General features: G+C 43.4%; 1 protein-coding gene across 3 annotated transcripts in view; it reads left to right on the forward strand.

Annotated features, from left to right (window-relative positions):
- RAB3C (RAB3C, member RAS oncogene family) overlaps nt 1-8,682 on the forward strand; it is a 140,180-nt gene extending 131,498 nt beyond the window's left edge. For all 3 annotated transcript variants that reach the window (XM_048504743.1, XM_048504741.1, XM_048504744.1), the window contains exon 5: nt 7,354-8,682. In XM_048504743.1, the coding sequence (XP_048360700.1) occupies nt 7,354-7,541 (188 nt within the window). In that variant the 3' untranslated portion in view covers nt 7,542-8,682. The remainder of the gene's footprint in view (nt 1-7,353) is intronic.
- Nucleotides 8,683-20,910: the final 12,228 nt, after the last annotated feature.

Below are 20,910 nucleotides of genomic sequence, written 5' to 3' on the forward strand. Positions count from 1 at the left end.
GGAACATTCCTGCACCTGAACCAAGCTTCTTAGGAGGCGAATCCGAGGAACTAGCGAAGATAGTGGTAGACAATGAAGAAGTTCTGGCAGCCATTGATAAACTACATGTTACCAAATCCCCTGGCCCAGATTGCATTCACCCAAGAGTTCTTAAAGAGCTCAAGCATGAAATTGCTGATCTTCTCACTTTAATATGCAACTTATCCCTGGAATCAGGCTCCATCCCTGAAGACTGGAAGATGGCCAATGTCACACCAATCTTTAAGAAAGGATCTAGGGGGGACCCGGGAAATTACAGGCCAGTCAGTTTGACATCTGTTCCTGGTAAATTAGTAGAATCTATCATTAAAGATAAAATTATAAAACATGTAGAAAAGCAAGACCTGCTGAGAAAGAGTCAGCATGGCTTTTGCTGAGGCAAATCCTGTCTTACAAACTTACTAGAGTTCTTTGAGGGTGTAAACTGGCATGTGGACAGGGGTGAACCGGTGGACATTGTCTACTTGGATTTCCAAAAGGCTTTTGACAAAGTTCCTCACCAGAGACTGTTGAGAAAACTCAGCAATGAAGGAATAAGAGGGGAAGTCCTCCTATGGATTTCTAAAACTGGTTGAGAAACAGGAAACAAAGAGAGGGGGTAAATGGGAAGATCTCACTATGGGGAGAGATGTCGGAGTGGTGTCCCCCAAGGATCCGCTTTTGGGACCAGTGCTCTTTAACCTATTCATGCAAATGACCTGGAAGTAGGGGTGGGTAGCGTCGTGGCCAAGTTTGCAGATGATACCAAATTATGCAGGGTGGGTGAGAACCACAAAGGATTGCTAAGAGCTCCTGCCGACCTTGATAAACTAGGGGATGAGTGGGCTCAGAAATGGCAAATGCAGTTCAATGTAGCAAAATGTAAAGTGATGCACATAGGGGCAAAAAATCCAAACTTCACATACATCAGCTACAGGGGTCAGTGCTATCAGTCACAGACCAGGAAAGGGATGTAGGCGTCGTAGTTGATAGTTCCATGGGAATGTCAACTCAGTGCATGGCAGCTGTGAAAAAGGCACACTCTTTGCTGGGGATCATTAGAAAAGGAATTGATGATACAACTGCAAAAGATTAAGTCATGCCCTTATATAAAAGCAGTGGTGCGACCGCATTTGGAGTACTGTGTCCAGTTCTGGTCACAAGATCTCAAAAAGGATATCGAAGAGATAGAAAAAGGGAAGAGAAGGGTAACAAGGATGATGGAGGGACGGGAGCACCGTGTAGAGGAGGAGAGGCTGCAGCGTTTGGGACTCTTTAGTTGGGAGAGGAGGCGGCTGAGGGGGGATATGATTGAAGTCTACAAAATGATGCATGGGGAAGAAAATGTTGACAGAGAGAAATTTTTCTCTCTTTCTCACAATACTAGAACCAGGGGACATTCATTGAAAATGCTGGAGGGAAGAATTAGGACTAATAAAAGGAAACACTTCTTCACGCAACGTGTGATTGGTGTTTGGAATATGCTGCCACAGGAGGTGGTGATCGCCACTAACCTGGATAGCTTTAAAAGGGGCTTGGACAGATTTATGGAGGAGAAGTTGATTTATGGCTACCAATCTTGATCCTCTTTGATCTGAGATTGCAAATGCCTTAACAGACCAGGTGATCGGGAGCAACAGCCGCAGAAGGTCATTGCGTTCACATCCTACATGTGAGCTCCCAAAGGCACCTGGTGGGCCACTGCGAGTAGCAGAGAGCTGGACTAGATGGACTTTGGTCTGATCCAGCTGGCTTGTTCTTATGTTCTTACCTCCAGCCCTCAGGCCTTTGTCTGAGCAGTAGAGTGGTGCCTTTGGGGTATAAAAATTGGCAGTTGCTCATTTAAAGAAGAAGAGTTTAGATTTATACCCTGTCTTTCTCTCCTATGAGGAGACTCAAGGCAGCTGACAAACTCCTTTCCCTTCCTCTCCTCACAACAGACACCTTGTGAGGTGGGTGGGGCTCAGAGAGTTCTGTGACTAGCTCAAGGTCCCCCAGCAAGCTTCATGTATAGGAGCAGGGAAACAAATCCAGTTCACCAGATTAGAGTCTGCCTGTCATGTGGAGGAGTGGCAAATCAAAACGCCTTTCTCCAAGTTAGAGTCCATCTGCTCTTAACCACTGCACCATGCTGATGGCACAAATCTTTCTTATGGTCAGGGTTGAATGACTGGATACATTTTTAACAGACCAACATTCAGCAAAGACATGGTCAAAGATTTGGCTTGACTGCACTGTATTTTTCACCTTGCCTTTGGTGAATGTTGGTTTGTTTCATACGGAATTGTTTCTGCTCACTTTTACTACACACATATTAAAAGCATCTATTTTATTAAAAATCAGTATTCATACCTTACAGATTTTTCGTGCAGGAAGTGACTGATCAGGCCAGTAGAGGGAGCCAATAACATAAAACATAAATCCAGGCAAGAAACACACACACAGCAGCAGTAGTCACTGAGTTCAAGAAACTCAGGTCCATTCTGCATTGCACAAATAAGACATCCTGAGGACTCAAAAAAAGTGTCTTGGGGAGAAACTCCACACAGCTTTTTCCCCAAGACATCCTCAGAATACGTTAGTTCTGCTCAAGCCATCCTATTTTCTGCTATAGCCATCCTATAATACTTTATTTCTGCTCAAGCCATCCTTTAAAATGCACATTTTCCCCCCTAAGCCACCTTCAAGAAATTCCCTGTGCAGAATGCAGAGCTCAGGAGGTGTCTTATTTTTCCCAGCTGACCATTTTGCTCTCTGGTCAGTTTCACCCTCTGCTTTCACCCAACATTTTGTGTGCTGCTGAAGAGATTCTCCCCGTCTCCATTTGCCCCAGGATGTTTGCTCTGTTGGCTCTGATCCTGGGCACCTTTTCAACCCTAAAAGTACATAGTTGTATTCAGCGCTTCTTGCCAATTCCAGCAATATATAGTTTTCCTATTTATTATTATTATTATTATACACATAACAACACAGCACAAGTGTCTGGAATTCATCTCTGAATATCGAGTCCTTCCCAAGGACCTAGGATATTAGAGGTATTTGCGTAGAATTATTATTATTATTATTATTATTATTATTATTATTATTATTATTATTATTATTATTATTATTATTATTATTATTATTATTATTATTATTATAATTTTGGAGGAGCTGTATTTGAAGATATGCAGACATGCATATGAGAATCTTAGCCACTCAGAAGACTCCCACTGAAAAGGATTGGGACCACAGAGGACAGGTCTACTGCCCATTGAGAAGCATTGGGCACCATGGGCACCATGAGAATGCTGCTGCCATTTCAGTGTAATTAAAAATACTGTGAGGGTCCAATCCTGAACAGGCACTCAATGCAGTGGGCTGAGATGCTGTTTTCCCACAACCACCACCACCACCACCATGTATCTTATCAAGTGCCAAAGAACCACAAATACAGGCACATACTACTGCTGATTTGGCATTTGAAAAGGGAAGAGAGACAAGACCACAATGTTGTTGGCAGCATCCTGGTGACAGCCATGAGGATGCCGTCACATCAAGTTTGGCCCCAGGCCAAACATGCACACAGGCAGAAATGTAAATCTAGTGGATGGATCACTAAGGAAATGCCACTTCTCAATGTAACAAAGAGGATTGCAGAGGGGTAGCTATGTTGGCATGTTGTTACCAAAAATGAAAAAAAAAGTCCCGTGGGACATTAAAGACTGACAACATTTAGTTTGTGCTTTCATGAGTCACTGCTCTGAAGATGTGAGTGGTGACTCACAAAAGTTCATATTGAAATGAATTTTATTAGACGTTAAGGCTCCACTGTTTAAGAAAATAGAGTCATGTCTGGACTCTTTGGGGAGAAAAATTCACTACAGACCATCATGTTACTACGTAACAGCAAAATTAAATGGGAGCCCAATGCTGAGTTAGGAGTCAACAAAACTCTAGAGTGACCCTGCCCCGTGGTTCCCATTGTCCCATCGGAGTCTCCACACAGGAGCAAAGGGGGCAGTCCCTCTCCACAGGAAGAGGAAGAAAGTTAATTTCCTGCCTCCCCAATGGGACAATGGGAACCACCCAGTGGTGGGATCCAAAAATTTTAATAACAGGTTCTGATGGTGGTGGGATTCAAACAGCGGGGCCGCCGCACACATGCACCTCCAGTCCCTATTGGGCAGGGAGGCTGCTTTAGTAACCCACTCAGAAAAAATTAGTAACCACTTCTAGAGAAGTGGTGAGAACTGGTTGGATCCCACCTCTGGAACCACCCACATGATGTCCATATTACGCTCAGAGGAGGAGGACCCTTCACAGGTTAGTACCAATGGTCATTCTCACTCATTTTAGGGACCAATAAATTAGAGTATGCTACCTCCTGCATATGTTAATTGGTTCTACTAAATTCCTAAGCTTTTTAACTGGATCTAATACTATTAAGTAGGCCCTAGCCCACTTTGAGTGGATGTTTACTTGTTTCAGTGGAACTTTTCTTTTCCAACTGGACTACCTTTGAACCATTGTCTGTCTCCAGCTTTTGTATCACCTACAGCTTTTATTATGAGCTCTTGCACATGAAAACTTATGCTGGAATCAATTCCATTAGCCTTTACAGTGCCACTAGATTCTTGTTTAATTTGGTGTGGAAAGCAGCTATGGGGGAATTGAACTGGAAAAGAGGGGAGATGGCCTCTGTAGCACAGAGCGGTAAGCTGCAGTACTGTAGTCAAAGCTCTGATCACGACCTGAGATTGATCTTCACGGAAGTCTGTTTCAGATAGTTGGCTCGAGGTTGATTCAACCTTCCATCATTCCAAGGTTGGTGAAATGAGTACCCAGCTTTCTGGGGGGTAAAAAATAGACTGGGTAAGGCAATGGCAAACCACCTTGTGAACAAAAGCTGCTTAGTAAAATGTGTGAGGTGACATCACCTCATGGTTCGTTAATGACCTGGTGCTTGCACAGGGAACTAACTGCCTTTACCTTTAAGGGAGGGAGCTGTTATATTCCCTTTCTCTCCACTGCTTCTCCTCTGCCCTTGACCCTCCCCTCCATAAGCTGTAGTTCCTTAGTAAAAGCAGAGGTTTGGATTTCACTTATGTTCCTAACATGTTAGCAAACCCTTAAAAAACACCAGGTGTCTCTTCTTCTGAGATATTTTTGGAAGCGCAAGGGGGCAGGCACGGCTAGTGAACCCCCCTTTCTTCTCTTCTCTGATAGGAAGCTAGGAAGCAAACAAGAACAGAGGACTAGGGATCAGACAGGATTATCTCTTTGTGCACCCCAGTGAAATATCTGAAAGCTGAGAAGGAGCCAGGAGAAGACAGTTCTCTGTGAAATAGTGTGTTAATAAGCTCAGCTAGGAAGCCCTTTAATAAATTTGCACTCTATCTTCTAGAAATATTTTCTTCTCGGAGCCATTGGAAGCTCTTTGTGATTCTTTCTACAGGGTCTCCCTTCATATCAGTATAGCCCTAGCAAAAGAAGTAGCAAGGAATATGTGATGGAAAGTCCATGGATCCTGAGGTCTTTGTTGGCTCAATGAACCAACAGGGAACATTCTGTCCTTATTGTAGCCCTAGGATAGAGCCTGTTTTCACAAGTGGCACCCATTTTTTAATGGCCCTCATCCATTTTTGCCCTGGACACATGTTGGCAGAGGTGGAGCAAGGGGAAATTGCGCCTGAAACACGCACGCACGCACCCTGCGCCCCTGCCGCCACGGCACCCACCTGCCCTGGAACATCCCTCCATTTCCCCTTCATGGCCCAGCCACGCCTACGCCACTGCTCCGCCCTGGGCGTTGCATCTTCCCCTGTCCCATTGGCGCTACGCCACTGCATGTTGGTGTTACAGGATGGACAGTACAACAGAAGATGGAGGATTTATGATGGCCAATCTACACTTTACACATGCTCCGCTTAAACATCTGGAGTAAAAATGTAATGAGTCTCCATAGGAGTCTGCATCACAACCCTGGCATCTTCTATTCTGCGTGTAACTAGGCAGCGCCATTTTTTGCCACTTTTCCTAGAGAGCTGCTATTTACTCTGTTGCAGACAGAACCTTATGCAAGACTCTTGAGTGATTGGAAAATCCATGTTGGGCGCTTGTCATTTGCACCCAATGCTTGAGCCCCTCCCCCCACAATGGAGCATGCAATTGCAAGGACCTGTTATGAACTGAGAGGTTTAAATTCTGAAGGGGGTTAAATTAATTTCCATTAAGTGGCTCTTTAGGAGAAAACAGATGTACATTGGCTTATCCTGGCTTCCTATCTGAAGCTTCAAAGCATCACACTGTGATGAGTACCCACCTCACCCAGATTAAAGTGTAGATGACTGGGGAAGGCAACGGCCAACCACCCTGTAAACATAGTCTGCCAAGTAAACATCGTGATGTGATGCCACCCCATGGGTCAGTAATGACCTGATTCTTGCGCATCCTTACCTTTTACAAGTTGCCAATTATGCATAGTTCATATGTGAATGTACATTCTGACAGTAATATTTCCTTTGCGGAAGGACATTTTAAATCAAGGCAGCAAAAAGAAAAAAAATGGCTATTATTAAAGCAATGCAGATGTTTACCCCATCTGGGTTTTAAGACAGCTGTTCTGCTCACAGATCTCAGACAAGCTTCTACAAAGAAAGCAGCTAAAGAAATGTGCATATCTGTTATAAGAACAATTACATTATGCAATATTCCTCTCTGAGAAAAGGGTTTCAATGCCTGTGAACCAACACATCTCTCAGAAAGTTAGAGGTGCTTCTTTGGTAGCTGAGTTTTTTCTCTCAGTCTCAGTAAAACAAAAGCAGGCAAGGTGGGCCATTCCCATGGCTCCTGGAGACAAAAGGGATTAGATAGGTATATGGAACATAGGTTTATCATTGGTCACGGGGGCTAAAGGGCACTGTCACATTTAGAGACAGCAAACTCTGAATACCAGTGTCAAGAAGGCCTCCAAAATAACTGTCTATCCATTGCAGGAGAATCGATGTTGGACTAGAAATAGATGTCAAACTCACGGCCCTCCAGATGTTATGGACTACAGTTCCCATATCATGCTGGCAGGGGATGATGGGAACTGTAGTCCACAACATCTGGAGGGCCGTGAGTTTGACACCTGTGGACTAGATAGACCATTGGTCTGATACAGAAAGGTTGTTCTTTAAGATCCAGTCCTAAGTGCATTTGCTGAATGAAGCTTGTTGGTCTTGGGCTCAGTCCTCTCCTCTGCTCTCGCACCCGTACCCTGTCTGATTTCCAAAATGAAGTGTAAAGTTGCCGCTCAAAGAAGCTGAAATACCATTTACTGACCACAGTGCATTCTGTCTCTCTTACTAGGTTTTGAATTCTTTGAAACAAGTGCCAAGGATAACGTCAATGTCAAGCAGACATTCGAGCGGCTCGTGGATATCATCTGCGACAAAATGTCGGAAAGTCTGGAGACGGATCCTGCCATCGCCGCTGGTAAACAGAACACAAGACTAAAGGACACCCCTCCTCCACAGCAACCCAACTGTGGCTGTTAATAGAGTCATCGTCGACAGGGGCAGCTCCAGTGTGTTCTTTTGCCAATAGAGTATTTACATATAGGGTCTATATGCCTTTATTTATAATGTCTTACTGGTTCGTTGGGAGGATTCTGTCTCGTTTAGCATCCACTGCTGGTACAGTATGTGCATAGAGCTATTCTGTGGAAACTGATCACAAGTGTATCAGGAAAGGACTCTCCTCCGGGTTCTCAGCAATTAGCCTCTGCACGTAGATGGCTGTTAGTCTTTTCTCTTAACGTTTGCCTTTTCTCAACGTATATCTATTACTGTTATTCAGCTGGTTCTGTGACCTCAGACCCCAGTTTTGTCTAGACGCTGCTCTTCCTTCACCTGTTTCTGGTTACACTGTTTTGCTATTCTAGGGTGATGATCCTGCAGTTCAGGAGTAGGATTCACATCGTCCAAATCAATATCAACGTATTGCAGGAGGTCAGGGATCTAAGCATACAAGCACAGCCGTAACTGCCAAGTACGTTGCCAGAATCTATATTCTCCAGGGGAGTTTATTATGCAAGGTGACTTTTGAATAGTGGTCCCCATTGTGGGTACCCTAGTGACTGCCAAAGTGTATTCTGGTGCCCACTTGGTTCTTTCTTGAAGCACTTCTTCCCCAAAGCAATGAGCCAGTCTTGGCTTTTCTCCACTTAACTGTAGTAGGAGGTGCTTCAGCCCAGTCCTGGTGTTTGCAAGAAGCATCCATTGTAGAAACAGCTGCCTTTATCACTTAGAGGATGCTTGGCTTGAAACCACCCAATATTTTCTTATCTAATCTAGCCTTCCTGGCAGTCATTTTGGTGTGTTGCCCACCCTCTTGCCTCAAAATTCCAAAAATGCCCACAGCTTCAACAAGGCTGAGGGGGCTCCTGATTTGGAGAAACCACAAGGTGTTTCTCTAAGTAAGTGGAAGGAGGGCATTTCAGATGTTTTTCCAGTTTCCACATTATGGTGAACAGTCACTCACAATGGAGCCAAAACGCACATTTTCCTCATCTCTGGTGGTTGGTCTGATGGTTTAAGAAAAGTTTGAAGAAGAAGAGTTTGGATTTATATTCCCCCCTTTCTCTCCTGTAGGAGACTCAAAGGGGCTTACAATCTCCTTTTCCTCCCCCCACCCACAACAAACACCCTGTGAAGTGGGTGGGGCTGAGAGAGCTCCGAAAAACTATGACTAGCCCAAGGTCACCAGCTGGCGCGTGTTGGAATGTACAGGCTAATCTGAATTCCCCAGATAAGCCTCCACAGATCAAGCGGCAGAGCGGGGAATCAAACCTGGTTCCTCCAGATTAGAACGCACCTGCTCTTAACCACTATGCCACTGCTGCTCCACATGTACCCAAGCCTTTGGATCTTCCTCACTGGAATACAGTGTGTTTTAAAGCATAAGGATCCACATACTTTGGCCATATTCACCCCCAAATTTGGTTACATTTATAGCACTCTTAAACTTTTGTAATGTTCAAACTGTGAGGAAAGAATGAGGGAAAAAATGGGTGTCTTTTTAAAGAAGACTAAAACCCGATTCTTTGTTTTCCTATAAGTCAAAAGTAGGATTCTGTCTTCTCCTTTCCTGAGTGCCCTGTCCACTGCAGCGTTTACCTACATACTTAAGCAGGAGAAACAAAGCCTAAATGCAATTGACTACTGTAAAAATCTTTTTTTTCATTGAGCCACAGCTGTCACTTCTAAGGATACAGAGATAAGTATATACACGAATTAGGTTGTTGCAAGACTTTAATACTCACATGGAAATAAATGGCGGGGGGGTGGGGGAGATTATAGAAAGGAAGACAGACACAACATGGAACAATAAGAAATATACCAAAGGGCTTGGTACAGGCATACTCTTCATTTTATATTCATGGAATCCCTGGTCCTAATTGTGCATTGTTCATGCTCTCCTCATGTGATACCTATCAATAGCAAAGTAAGTGAAAAACATTCGTTTATTTTTATATTACAATCGTTTTACATCACATTTACAATATTTGCATTATTCATGGCCAGCCATTGTTTGCAGCATGCTCCGAACCACATTTGCTATGATCCTCCATTGCACCCTGATATAACATAGTTCCATCTTCACAGGAGTTCCCCAAGTGGTCTCTCCCATGGGTTGGGATTCTCCAGATGCAAAGCAGATATTTCTCAACATGTGTGGCAGGTGTGCTTCAGGTAGAAGCAAGTGGGATATTTCCTCTGTGCCCAGTGTTCCATCTAAGCTGTAGAAATTGGCAAAGGTTTGGCAGGTGCCTTCAGGTTGGAAGTGTGTCTCTGAAAGCCAGTATCCATTGGGTGGTTTGCACATGTCATGGATTTCATATAACACAAAGTGAATCTAAACACAATAATTTCCCTCGGGGACAGCAGTCATCAAGTGACATCCAATGCATACGTGAATTAATCATTTAGTTCCTTGTAATATATTGACCATATCGGTAGCAGATTACTCCGTAGACTCTGTTACGTAAGAATGTCACTTCTGATCATTAAAAAGATGGTTCAGTCTTCATATTATATTACCATATTGAATAAGAGCCATCACTTTTTTTCTTTGTTTCCCGTAATAATTCATTTATTCTCTCTGCTGCATCTCTCATTAATGTCATCAGAAGTTGCTTGTGAAGACAGATCTGGGTTATTATTTCTGAAAGGCAACATATCCAGACTTTCCAATTTATGGTATTCTTATACCTTTTAATGAGAAAGTCAGAATTTGGCAGGGTTTTGGGAGACTCACAGGAAAATAAAGCCCAATTGTCCAACAATATCCCAAAATAGACTGTATAAATGAGAATACAGGATAGCTTTCAGAGAAACTTCAGTGTTAATCCCCCCCCCCTTCATTTTTTATCACCATATTAATAAGTTCCCTTCTCTGTCTACTGCTGGCAGTGTTTCACCTTTCCAACCTGAAGCATTCCATCTCCACAGCTCTATCTGGGTCACAGTGAACTTTTTTCATATCACTGGCTCTATCAAAGAAGTGGCCCATATGTCAAGTTTATTTTAAATTAACTGTAATACCTGGCTGCCATTGCTCAACAGGCACATTACAGAAAGAAAGAGAGGATTGAAGGTAGAAATGAACTTTCTAGGGTATGATTTAGAGTACCTGACTGTAAGGAATTCATTTGAGTACATTTCACTGTAGCCACCCCAGAATGAAGTTCAGAATTTAACCACTATCAGGGGTCCCATTTCAGATGTTGTGGGTAAAGAGGTGTTAGATAAAGTCTGAATGCCTGCAGTTAGATACACTCTGAGTTAAAGATATCCATCAAGCTATGCATTTCAAGAACAGTGCACACTATTTTCTTTTATTACCTCACAATAATTACACTTGTGTTGATGGTGGTGGAAAGGTACATGCTAACAATTTGCAGCTGAAGTATGGTCACAGCATAGGGCGGCTTTTCAAGACAAGAGATGGACAGAGGTGGTTTGCCATTGCCTGTGTCTAGGTAGCAATCCTGGATGTCCATGGTGGTTTCCCATTCAAATACTAGCCAAGGCTGATCTGCTCAGCTTCACTATCTGACAATGTTGTACACCACAATGAATGAATGAATGAATGAATGAATGAATGAATGAATGAATGAATGAATGAATGAATGAATGAATGAATGAATGAATGAATGAATGAATGAAATTCAGCTTGCCTGGACAATCTGGACAGGCCATGCTTGTGTTACCAGCAGACAGAGAACAATAATTAATCCCTCATTTGGGGATTTTTAAAAAAAGATTTGTGTTTCTGGCATTCATATTTCTTCATACGTTGGCCAGCTTAATTGTACATGGAACCAGTGAATATTTAGAACCAGTGAACTGACTTGAGGCAATAATGGTCCTGATAAACAGTACAGTGGATGGGGCAGGATCCCGCCTCTCCTCCCCTAATCCCATCTATCCTAAGAAACTCTAAAAAACAAAAGAATTTTTTTTTCTGTTTTGTGGATTACATTAACCCTCAACGTCAACATATTATGTACAGTTGTGCATATTAAAACCTGGATGATATTTGTTAAAGAACAAGAAGCCAGCCTATAAGGAGATGATTAAGAATACCCTGTTTTCCCCCAAAATTAGACCTATCCCGAAAATAAGCCCTAGCATGATTTTTTGGGATTTTGGGAGGGTGCTTGAAATATAAGCCCCACTCCAAAAATAAGCCCCAGTTACAGATTCCCCGGCACAGCTGATGTGGTCACATGGGGGGCACAAAATCATGGAAAAAATAAGGCATCCCCTGAAAAGAAGCCCTAACACATCTTTTGGAGCAAAAATTAATATAAGACCCTGTCTTATTTTTGGGGAAACACGGTAGATAAGCAGCCACCTGTTCCTTGCCCATCCTTTTCCCACTTCAAATCCATCTTAGTGGCCTTTTCCCTTGCAGGGTTTTAACGTTGTGTTTATTTGTGAGGACAAGTAACACAGAAGGAGAAGGGTCTCAACCTTCCCCTCAGCCTATAATGCTACATTTTCCTACATGCAGAGAGAGACTTTTTCCTTTATTTCAAACATTCAGTCCTTTGTATTGTCAAAGGCTTTCATGGCCAGAATCACAGGAGTGTTGTGGGTTTTCTGGGCTGTATGGCTGTGTTCCGGTAGCATTTTCTCCTGATGTTTTGCCTGCATCTGTGGTTGGATCCTCTGAAGATGCCAGTCACAGATGCTGGTGAAAAAATGTCAGGAGAAAATGCTACTGGAACACGGCCATACTTTCCACTTTTGCTACATGAAGTGGTTTAGCTCAAGACAAACTTTACCATTTGATCTTTCTAGTTATATACCTCCACATCATGACCCTGGCATTCTTTGGTGTCTCCCATCCAAATACTGACTGGTGTGTGGTGGAGCCTCCTTCTTTGGAGGTTTGTAAACAGAGGCTGGATGACCATCTGTCAGGATGGCCCTTTTGGTCTCTTCCAACTCTATGGCCCTTTCCGCACAGGCCATAAACAGCGTCCTAGGGATGGCAAAAACGCCGTCCCTAGGGAGCTGTTCGCATGGGAGGCGCTGCTCCCCCCAGTGGCACGAAGTTGCTGCTTTCGAACCTCGCTCCCTGAGCGAGGTTTTTCGGAAGCAGCGTCTTCCAACCACTGCTGTGTGAACGGCAGCAGCTGGAAAGCACCATCCCCCCCCTTCCTGAACGTCTTACCGTCCCCTCTGGCCTTCCAGTGCATCGCACAGGTCAGGGGACACGCATCTCTGCCCTGCGACTCCAGAGCTGTCGAACAGGGCCAGGGGGCATGTCCCCTGGCCTGTGTGATGCGCCAGAAGGCCAGAGAGGACTGTAAGGCGTTCAGGGTCTTCCCCACTCCTACCGGGACCATCCATGCAAACGGTCCTGGAGGGGTGCGTCAGTGTCGTTTATGCTGATGCACCCCCGCAGCGTGGCCGTGCGGAAATGGCCTCTGATTCTATGACCAAGGCTGAACCTACTTAGATTCTATGACCAAGGCTGAACCTACTTAGTTTCAGAGTTCTGATGAGCTCTGACTAGCTTAGACTATCCAGGTCAGGACATATATGTATTACAACAGTATTGCCAGCCTTCAAGCATTAGTTTCTGTGAAGAAAAGGCAAGAGGAGGGGGCAAGATTCTTCTCAGGGCTTTTTCTGGCCTTTGAGGGAGGACACATCAGCACCAAACCACCAGCAACCACCAAGCAACTTGCAGTCATGCAGTCATGCTAGTTGCGGTCATGCAAGACTCAACCCAGGCCCAGCTGCAACAATCACTGTCTCATGTAAGCCAGTGCGGTATAGCAGTTAGACTTTCAGACTCGGATCTGGGAGACCCAAATTCGAATCACCATTCTGTTGTGAAAGGCCACAGGATAACTTCAAGTCAGTCTTAGACTTTCACTATAGTCTACCTCATGTTGTGAGGATAAAATGGAGGTGAGCAGAATGATGTAAGCTGCTTTGGGTCTCCATTTTGGAGAAATGGAAGATATACATGAAGTAAATAAACAATAAATATGGTTGAATATAAAATATAGGTGGGTGGGAAGGAGAGGAAGAAGCAAAGAAAGGTGAAGATATAAGGTTTGCCAGGAGGGGAGGAAATGGAAATAGAATGGGGAGGGGATACAGAGGAAAGTAAAGTACCTCCTGCAAGTCCTTCCAGGTCCCCCTACTGTGCAATTTGGCCAGCATTTTTCCAGGGAAAGACTGCAAGGGGGAGAGAAACATGTAAATCTGAAGCCAGGGGCATGGGGATAGGAAGGTGAGAAAGGAGAGAGGGAAGCAGGAAAGGGGGAGAGACTACAGGGCAACCGGTGAAGGGAAAAGACATAGTGGGGGGTGAGATCCCCCTTGTTATTTCTGTGTTTAAACTCCATTTTGTATTGTCGAAGGCTTTCACGGCGGGATTCAATTGGTTCTGGTGGGTTTTCCGGGCTGTGTAACAGTGTGTAACATACTTCCCTCTGTGATACACCTCTGAAGATGCCAGCCGTAGATGCAGATGAAATGTTAGGAACAAGACCCACCAGACCACGGCCACACAGCCCGGAAAACCCACTCCATTTTGTTTATCACTTCCTTTTTAAAAAAAGTTTTTACAGAGAGAAGTGGCATTTTTATGTATTTGAAGTAGCAATGGGTATAGCAAAATGCATCAAAAATCTAATTTGCCTTTACTCATTTATAACAGTTCCTCCAGCAGACTTCATTGTTCACCTCCACAGGGAAAATACAAGGAAAACTAGATTTGTTGAAACAAATGGAATGCTTTGATTTGTTTTTCTATTGCCACTGCATTAGTGTACTCTAGATCACATTCTCAATCTTTAATAAAGCTAAGTAAGTACAAGTATGAGAGAGAGAGAGAGAGAGAGAGAGAGAGAGAGAGAGAGGTATAGCTAGCAATTATTCTAGTGACATTGACTACCCCCCCACCCTAGCAAGAAAAATAGCAAAATATTTAATATTAACAGCAAATAAGGTTTTTTTAAGATGAAAATGTAATTGAGAACACCTACAGGGTGTTCCCTAAAATCTTTTCATACAAAAAATACAAAATAAAAAATATTGAAGAAGTTCATGCCTTCCTGAAATGTGTGCATTCCGTTGATTAAAATATTCAGATTAAAGACCAATATAGCATTATATTTTTCCGGGTAAATCTAGCCATTAGCATTAGTGGTGGGATTCAACTAATTTCACAACGGGTTCCGGTGGTGGGATTCAAATAATTTAACTGTTTGTTTACAAGCACCATTTTAACAACCGGTTCTGCCAAAGTGGTGCGAACCTGCTGAATCCCACCATTGATTAGCATGCTTTTCTTAGTCAGCATCCTTTAATGGATCCCTTTAAGGAGCATCTTGATGCAGAGTGGTCAGCTGCAGTACTGCAATCCAAGCTGGTGCTTATGAACTGAGGCTGATTCCGCATGGGTGAAAAACAGCAGTGTGAAAACGGTGTGAAAACAGTATAAACCCTTTTACACCGTTTTAAACCCTTTCACACAATTTTCACACCATTTTCACACTGCTTCTTTTTGGCCCATGGGGAATCAGCCTGAGTTTGATCCCAGTTGAAGTCAGTTTCAGGTAGCTGCTCAAGGTTGACTCAGCCTTCCATTCTTCTGAGGTTGGTAAAATGAATACCCAACTAGCTGCAGGTAAAATGTAGATGACTGGGGAAGGCAATGGTAAACCATCTCATTGTCATCCCACAAGTCAGTAATGGCCTGTTGCTTGCACAGGGGACTATTTTTACCTTTAATGGACAAAGGTGGGCATGAACTAGACAAGACTAATTCTCACATTATAAGGTCTACATGGTGGAAGGACTTTGGATCAGACACGTAGTTGACGTTCCATGTTGGAAACTCAATTCCCAGCCAGGTAGGGGCCTGATTCAGATTGGAGCTGTGAGGTGCGGGGAGAAGGTACTTCAGTCTTCCCTTTCTCTGCCATTTTCTCAACTGGAATTGTCAGAGACAATTCAATATTTACCTATTGGGGAAATTATATGTACGGTGAGTTTCAACCATGGGGGAAATAACAGCTCCCAAGTCCATTTGAGACTGAGAAAATTGTGCCAGAGAGAGAAGTTTAAATATCCCTCCATACCTCTATGGACTTGAGAAATGAGTTCCCAGCATGGAATTCCAGATATTGACCATTCACATGCCCACCATGCGAGCTTTGTAATGTATGAATCAACCCACAATATTGCCAGCTAAATTATCACTGCATAGGGCTACAACAGCAGCCATGCTAGAGGTAAAATAGTTATTTGATTGGGTCAAACACCTTGCTCAAGCTGTATCCTCCTTGATGTTTAAGCAAAATATTGTTCATGAGTATCTGCATGTTACCAATTCGCATGGAACACAGAGGCATCATATGAATGTCACAATGTCCAGAAGCACATAAACCAATGGACCAGATCACAATGGTCTTTTTTTGTTTTACTGGTGAAGTGGCAAATGTTCATTTTGATTTATAAGTAATGGCTCATTCTCCAATTATAAAAACATGCCTGTCCTTCTCAGTGCCATTTCTTCAGAATGATCTTGTTTTTAAAGTTCTGCCTATTTTTTCAGATCTGATTGTTTGATGTCTGAAATACAGATGAGTCGGCCTGTCCTGTTAAAACTGCTTTTTGTCTCTTTCTCTCTCAGCTGCAGTGTATGTGACTGTTCCTTTGCACTTATACTCGGGGCTTTCCCAAGTTATCAGTTCATGATGAGTCAGGGGCAAAATGGTGCTTTAGGTGATGTGCCATCTTTGGACTGGGAAATTCCTAGAGATTTGGGGGCAAAGCTTGGGAGGGTGTGGTCTGGGGAGGGGAATGACTTCAGCGAGGTCATGGTGCCATTAAGTCCACACTCCAAATTTTCTCCAGGGGATCTGATGATCTCTGTTGACTGGAGGTCGGTTGTAATTCCTGGAGATCTCCATGGCCTACCTGGAGGTTGACACAGAGGCGTAGCAAGGGGGGAAGTGCCCGGTACACTGGTGCATCCTCCACCCCGTCCCGCCCTGGAACGCCCCCACCACGCCCCCCACAGGGGTGCGTGCCCGGTGTGTCACACCTCCCGCCCACTTGAAGCTTTGCCTCTGGGTTGACAGCCCTAGGAGAATACAAACTTCTTCAGTTATCATATTGTCCCAGCCCTCAAGTAGCAATAGAGCCATGGCTCACACAAAACAGCCAACCATAGTTTATCCAGATGGCAATGAGCCTTCAGCCTTCATTCCCCCTTCCCTCAGTACTGCTTGACTTAGAAAGTAATCATTTCTGCTTCAGAGGCAAACCAGAGCCCAAGCCATGATTTGTAGCTGGTGATTCCCTTCCTTCCAAGCCAGGATTCTGATTCTCAATTTAATCCCCATTCAGCGAAAGAGGAGGAAATAATCACACTGTTTGCGGTTCAGACATAACAAGTTACTGTTTGCTGCAAAAGCAAAAGAGATTAATTCATAATGCACCTGCAAGGCAAGGAAGGTGGGTTAGGGAGAGTTCCCTGGAGCATGTTCCTGTCATGACAAACCCTCATGTTCACCATTGCCCATGTACCATGCCATATTATAAAATGAGAGTCCTGCCTCCAGCTCATGAGGCTACTGTAGTTAGAACAGCTGTCTGAAATCTTGATATAGAAGGGGAACAGTCCCTCCTTGCTAGTGGGTCATGGCACCACTGATTTTGAGCAATAGTTTTTCCACTTCCCCATACTAGCACGTGTAGTGACCTGAACCCCATTGTTCACTTTTGAAATATGGGATTCTGCAGGAGCCAAGCTGACCACTCAAGTACACGAATAGGGAGTACAAGAAGCTCCCAATCCCTTGAACCTCCCCTTAAGGCAGCAAGCTTTCAGATTATGCTTGAGACTACTTGGCTTGATTAAACAGGCTAAGGAACACTCTGAATTTTGCCTTGAGAATAGAGACTAATCAATTTTACCTCATGTGGGAAAACCCGCTTTGCAGATTTTGTGTGCCCCCCACCACTTCCACAAGCCAGAGAACGCATCATCTAGCTTTCTTTTGAAAAGGGAGAGTAGGGTGATAGACCCTCTTATATCAATTATGTGTGTGATGGACACTGTGCTCCCAGAGAATTAGAATAATCCCTCTGTATCCTGCATGAACGAACTACTGGAACAGCCAGGAACAGCCAAAGAATGAATCTGAAAGACCAGATTTGCTTCCCAATTGAGCTCAGCTCTGTTATGCCCAGCTGTATGTTTTTTAAGAATGAAGTGATATTTAATCATACACTATGTTCATTGACTTGATCCTAGCTTGCAGAATGCTTTGTTTCCTTGGAAACAAACAGTGCAAGTTTTGTGTCCGCTAATAACAGGTTTTGTTAGTGGCAGAAAATGATTAAAGATAGGTTTTTATCAGCATATTTCGTGATGGCTCTGTGTAAATGAGTGTCTTATTGAACACAGGCCCTCTTTCCTAAGGCACCAATAAAACATCCACTTTTAAAGGACTCAAATTTTGCAGCTGTTCCTACCGTGGTGGGATTTGCATATCACATTAAAGCCATCCTAGACAAACATAAAAATTCACAATAATTCCAGACTGGCCTAGAGTGATTTAAATGTATTGGGCAGTGGAAATATCTAGTAGTAATAACAAGTATTGTTGACTTGATGGGCAGAAGCTGGTGGCATCTGTGTTAGTGGCACTTCGCACCTGTGCAATTAAGGAATCTTAAGAAACTGAAGTTCATCTTATGGAATCCCCTAAATGTGGATCTATCTGTTACATTAAGAAGTCCAAAAAGAGTTGGCTGCCAGGTAGCTTTGAGGCAATTAAAATGCAGACTCTCCTGTTTAATGGCTACCAGGTGGTCTTCAACATAAAGCATCCAGAAAGTGAATCAATTTCCTTTGGTTTGACACCTTTGGGAATCACTAGGGCTAAGATACAGATGGATTTACGGCATAGGCACTCAACTGATGTCCATCATTCCTAGTTCCCACACCCTCAGCAGTCCATTCCTGGTTTATTTGTTTCTCTCAGACCATATAAAACATGGTTTTGCCAAAGTTTTCTGCTTGACTAATACAAAATTCAACATAAATGTTAATATTAAACCTTTTTTTTTTGCAGAGAAGTCAGGTAAATGGTTTTTTGTTCTATCACTGTTAAAGCTGCTTTATTTTTATCATCTTAATATTCTCCTGGCCATAAATCTGTTGCACTTCTCACACTGACGCATTTCTTATACTTGATTAGCTATGGTAAAATTTGCTATTCTTCTCCCTCATCCTCTCCTTCTACTTTGTGAAACTTGCCAAGATATTCACCTTGTCACTAACAAAGTGCCTGTAGTAATTTTTTTTAAAATGTCAAGTTCACACTTAAAATGGCAGCAGAACAGATGGTAGTCTGCTTGAACACAACCACCTGGCATCATAGTGGAAAGAACGCATCCTAACCGTCCAGCCGTTTTACATGCTTGCCTAAAACATGTGAAACAGAAGCTAGGGCTTGATCACACTTACTGTGATAAGGCAACAGAAATGGGTAATCCTGACATGTACCTGCATACTAGTGTTAAATGGAAACTGTGCTGTAATGCCCGTTCAATATATTGTTGGTGTCAGCCGTGTCGTGATTCAGTTGGACTGTCAGAACGTGTAAAACTATATCAATAGTGTTTGTGGAACTGAAGTGTCTTAAATGTTGCATGAAAATGTTATAAAAAATAGATTTGTTTTCTATTTTTGAACACCTCTAACCTGAGGGATCATAGGCCAATAAGTGCAATATTTAATGACTTACTCAGTGTATATAATCTTGTGTGAAAGAGAAATTGTCATGAATGCGTGAGTTGTTGCTGTTGCTAGCTCGAGACTGTGTGGCTTATTTAAAAGGTTTCTAGTTGCTGTTAAATGTCTGATAGTCACATTTACACCGTATAAATGCTCTTAACAGTGTGATACAAGAATAACCTTTTCCTGGTTCTGTTAAATTATTTTCCCTATTATAAGATAATGATAAAAAAATATGTCCATATGTTTGTTTGCAAGTGCATGTCAATTTTACTTCTAGAACCCATATCTTTGAAAAACAAAACAAAAAAGAAAACCAAAAGATTGTGCTGTAAATAAAAACAGTGAAGAAGCTTATTTTTCAGTCAAACTATCTTAGATGTTTCTTAGTCAATTTGTGCACATTTGAGAGGCATGGTTTGTAAAAAGATAGAGCGAGCCTGCCAGGAAATCTCATGTCCTCAGATGGCTTGTTAGTTATGTACCCTGCCAGTTTATAGAATAATAAAACGTCTCTGCTGTTTGTTTCTGTGTTCTAGGATATAGCCAAGATGGCTCAGACTATAAGGCTAAACAGAACTCACACTGTGAAGGATTTACTTGGCAACATTCATTTGGTTTGAGACTAGGGTGTGGAAGGAATGGGGACCTTCAACTTAAGAAAACTTAATGAGACTTTTCCAGGCGAAATAATTCATTCTAGAAAAAGGAGCTGTTACTCAAAGAAGTGTGGCTGCTTCTCTCTACATGGGGGCATGATTGTTCTTGACTTTCTGAAGTTTGTGCTTGATTCTAGATACATGTCAGCACTGGGAGGATATCTGCTATGGGTAATGCAGAAAAGGGCAGTAGGAGGCTTATAAAGTTAAACGGCCTCATCATTTATTTTAAGTAAATACAGGGATACCTCTGAAGGTAACTGTCATTTGCCAGTGATTTGAAGGCTGGGTATATGTCACAGTTCAGAAAACTCGGCTTGATTTGTATAATTGTTGTTCATTATTTCTATGTGCATCAAACATACAAAGGACTCACCCTAATCCTTCCCAGAACCCATTCACATGCAAAAAATACAAAAGGGTAAACAGAGCTGAGAGAGAACATTGTGGCCAAGAGCATCCTATGTGTCTGTGGCGTAGGTAGGGTTTGAAGAACAGTCCAAGTCTCACTGGTGTACCGCCACAAAGTGCACCCCAGGGCAAGCCCTGAGTGCCACACCCAGCCCCTGTTTCAGCCAAACTCCGCCACCTGTCCTTCCTCTGAACTCCACACACACACCCCGGCCACCCCCTTGGCACTACATGGCACCACATCCCTGTAAAAAAAACACCCCAAACTCCAACAAAGCCTGGGCTGGGCTGGGCTGGGCTGGGCGAGTAGCAGCAGGCGACTTCAGCTGAGGGCTGGGCATAGGGTGGGGGGAAGCAAAGTGGGGCAGGGCAGATGAGCATCCTTGGCTGGGGACTGGGCATGGGGGGGGAGAGGGAGGCAATGTGATGCAAGCTAGGGTGGGCAAGTGAGACAGGCCGAGCGAGTAGCAGTGGCCAACTTTAGCTGGGGGCTGAGAATGGGGGGGAGAGG

This window comes from Sphaerodactylus townsendi, linkage group LG07, assembly GCF_021028975.2.
Source record: "Sphaerodactylus townsendi isolate TG3544 linkage group LG07, MPM_Stown_v2.3, whole genome shotgun sequence".
NCBI classification, from domain to species: domain Eukaryota; kingdom Metazoa; phylum Chordata; class Lepidosauria; order Squamata; family Sphaerodactylidae; genus Sphaerodactylus; species Sphaerodactylus townsendi.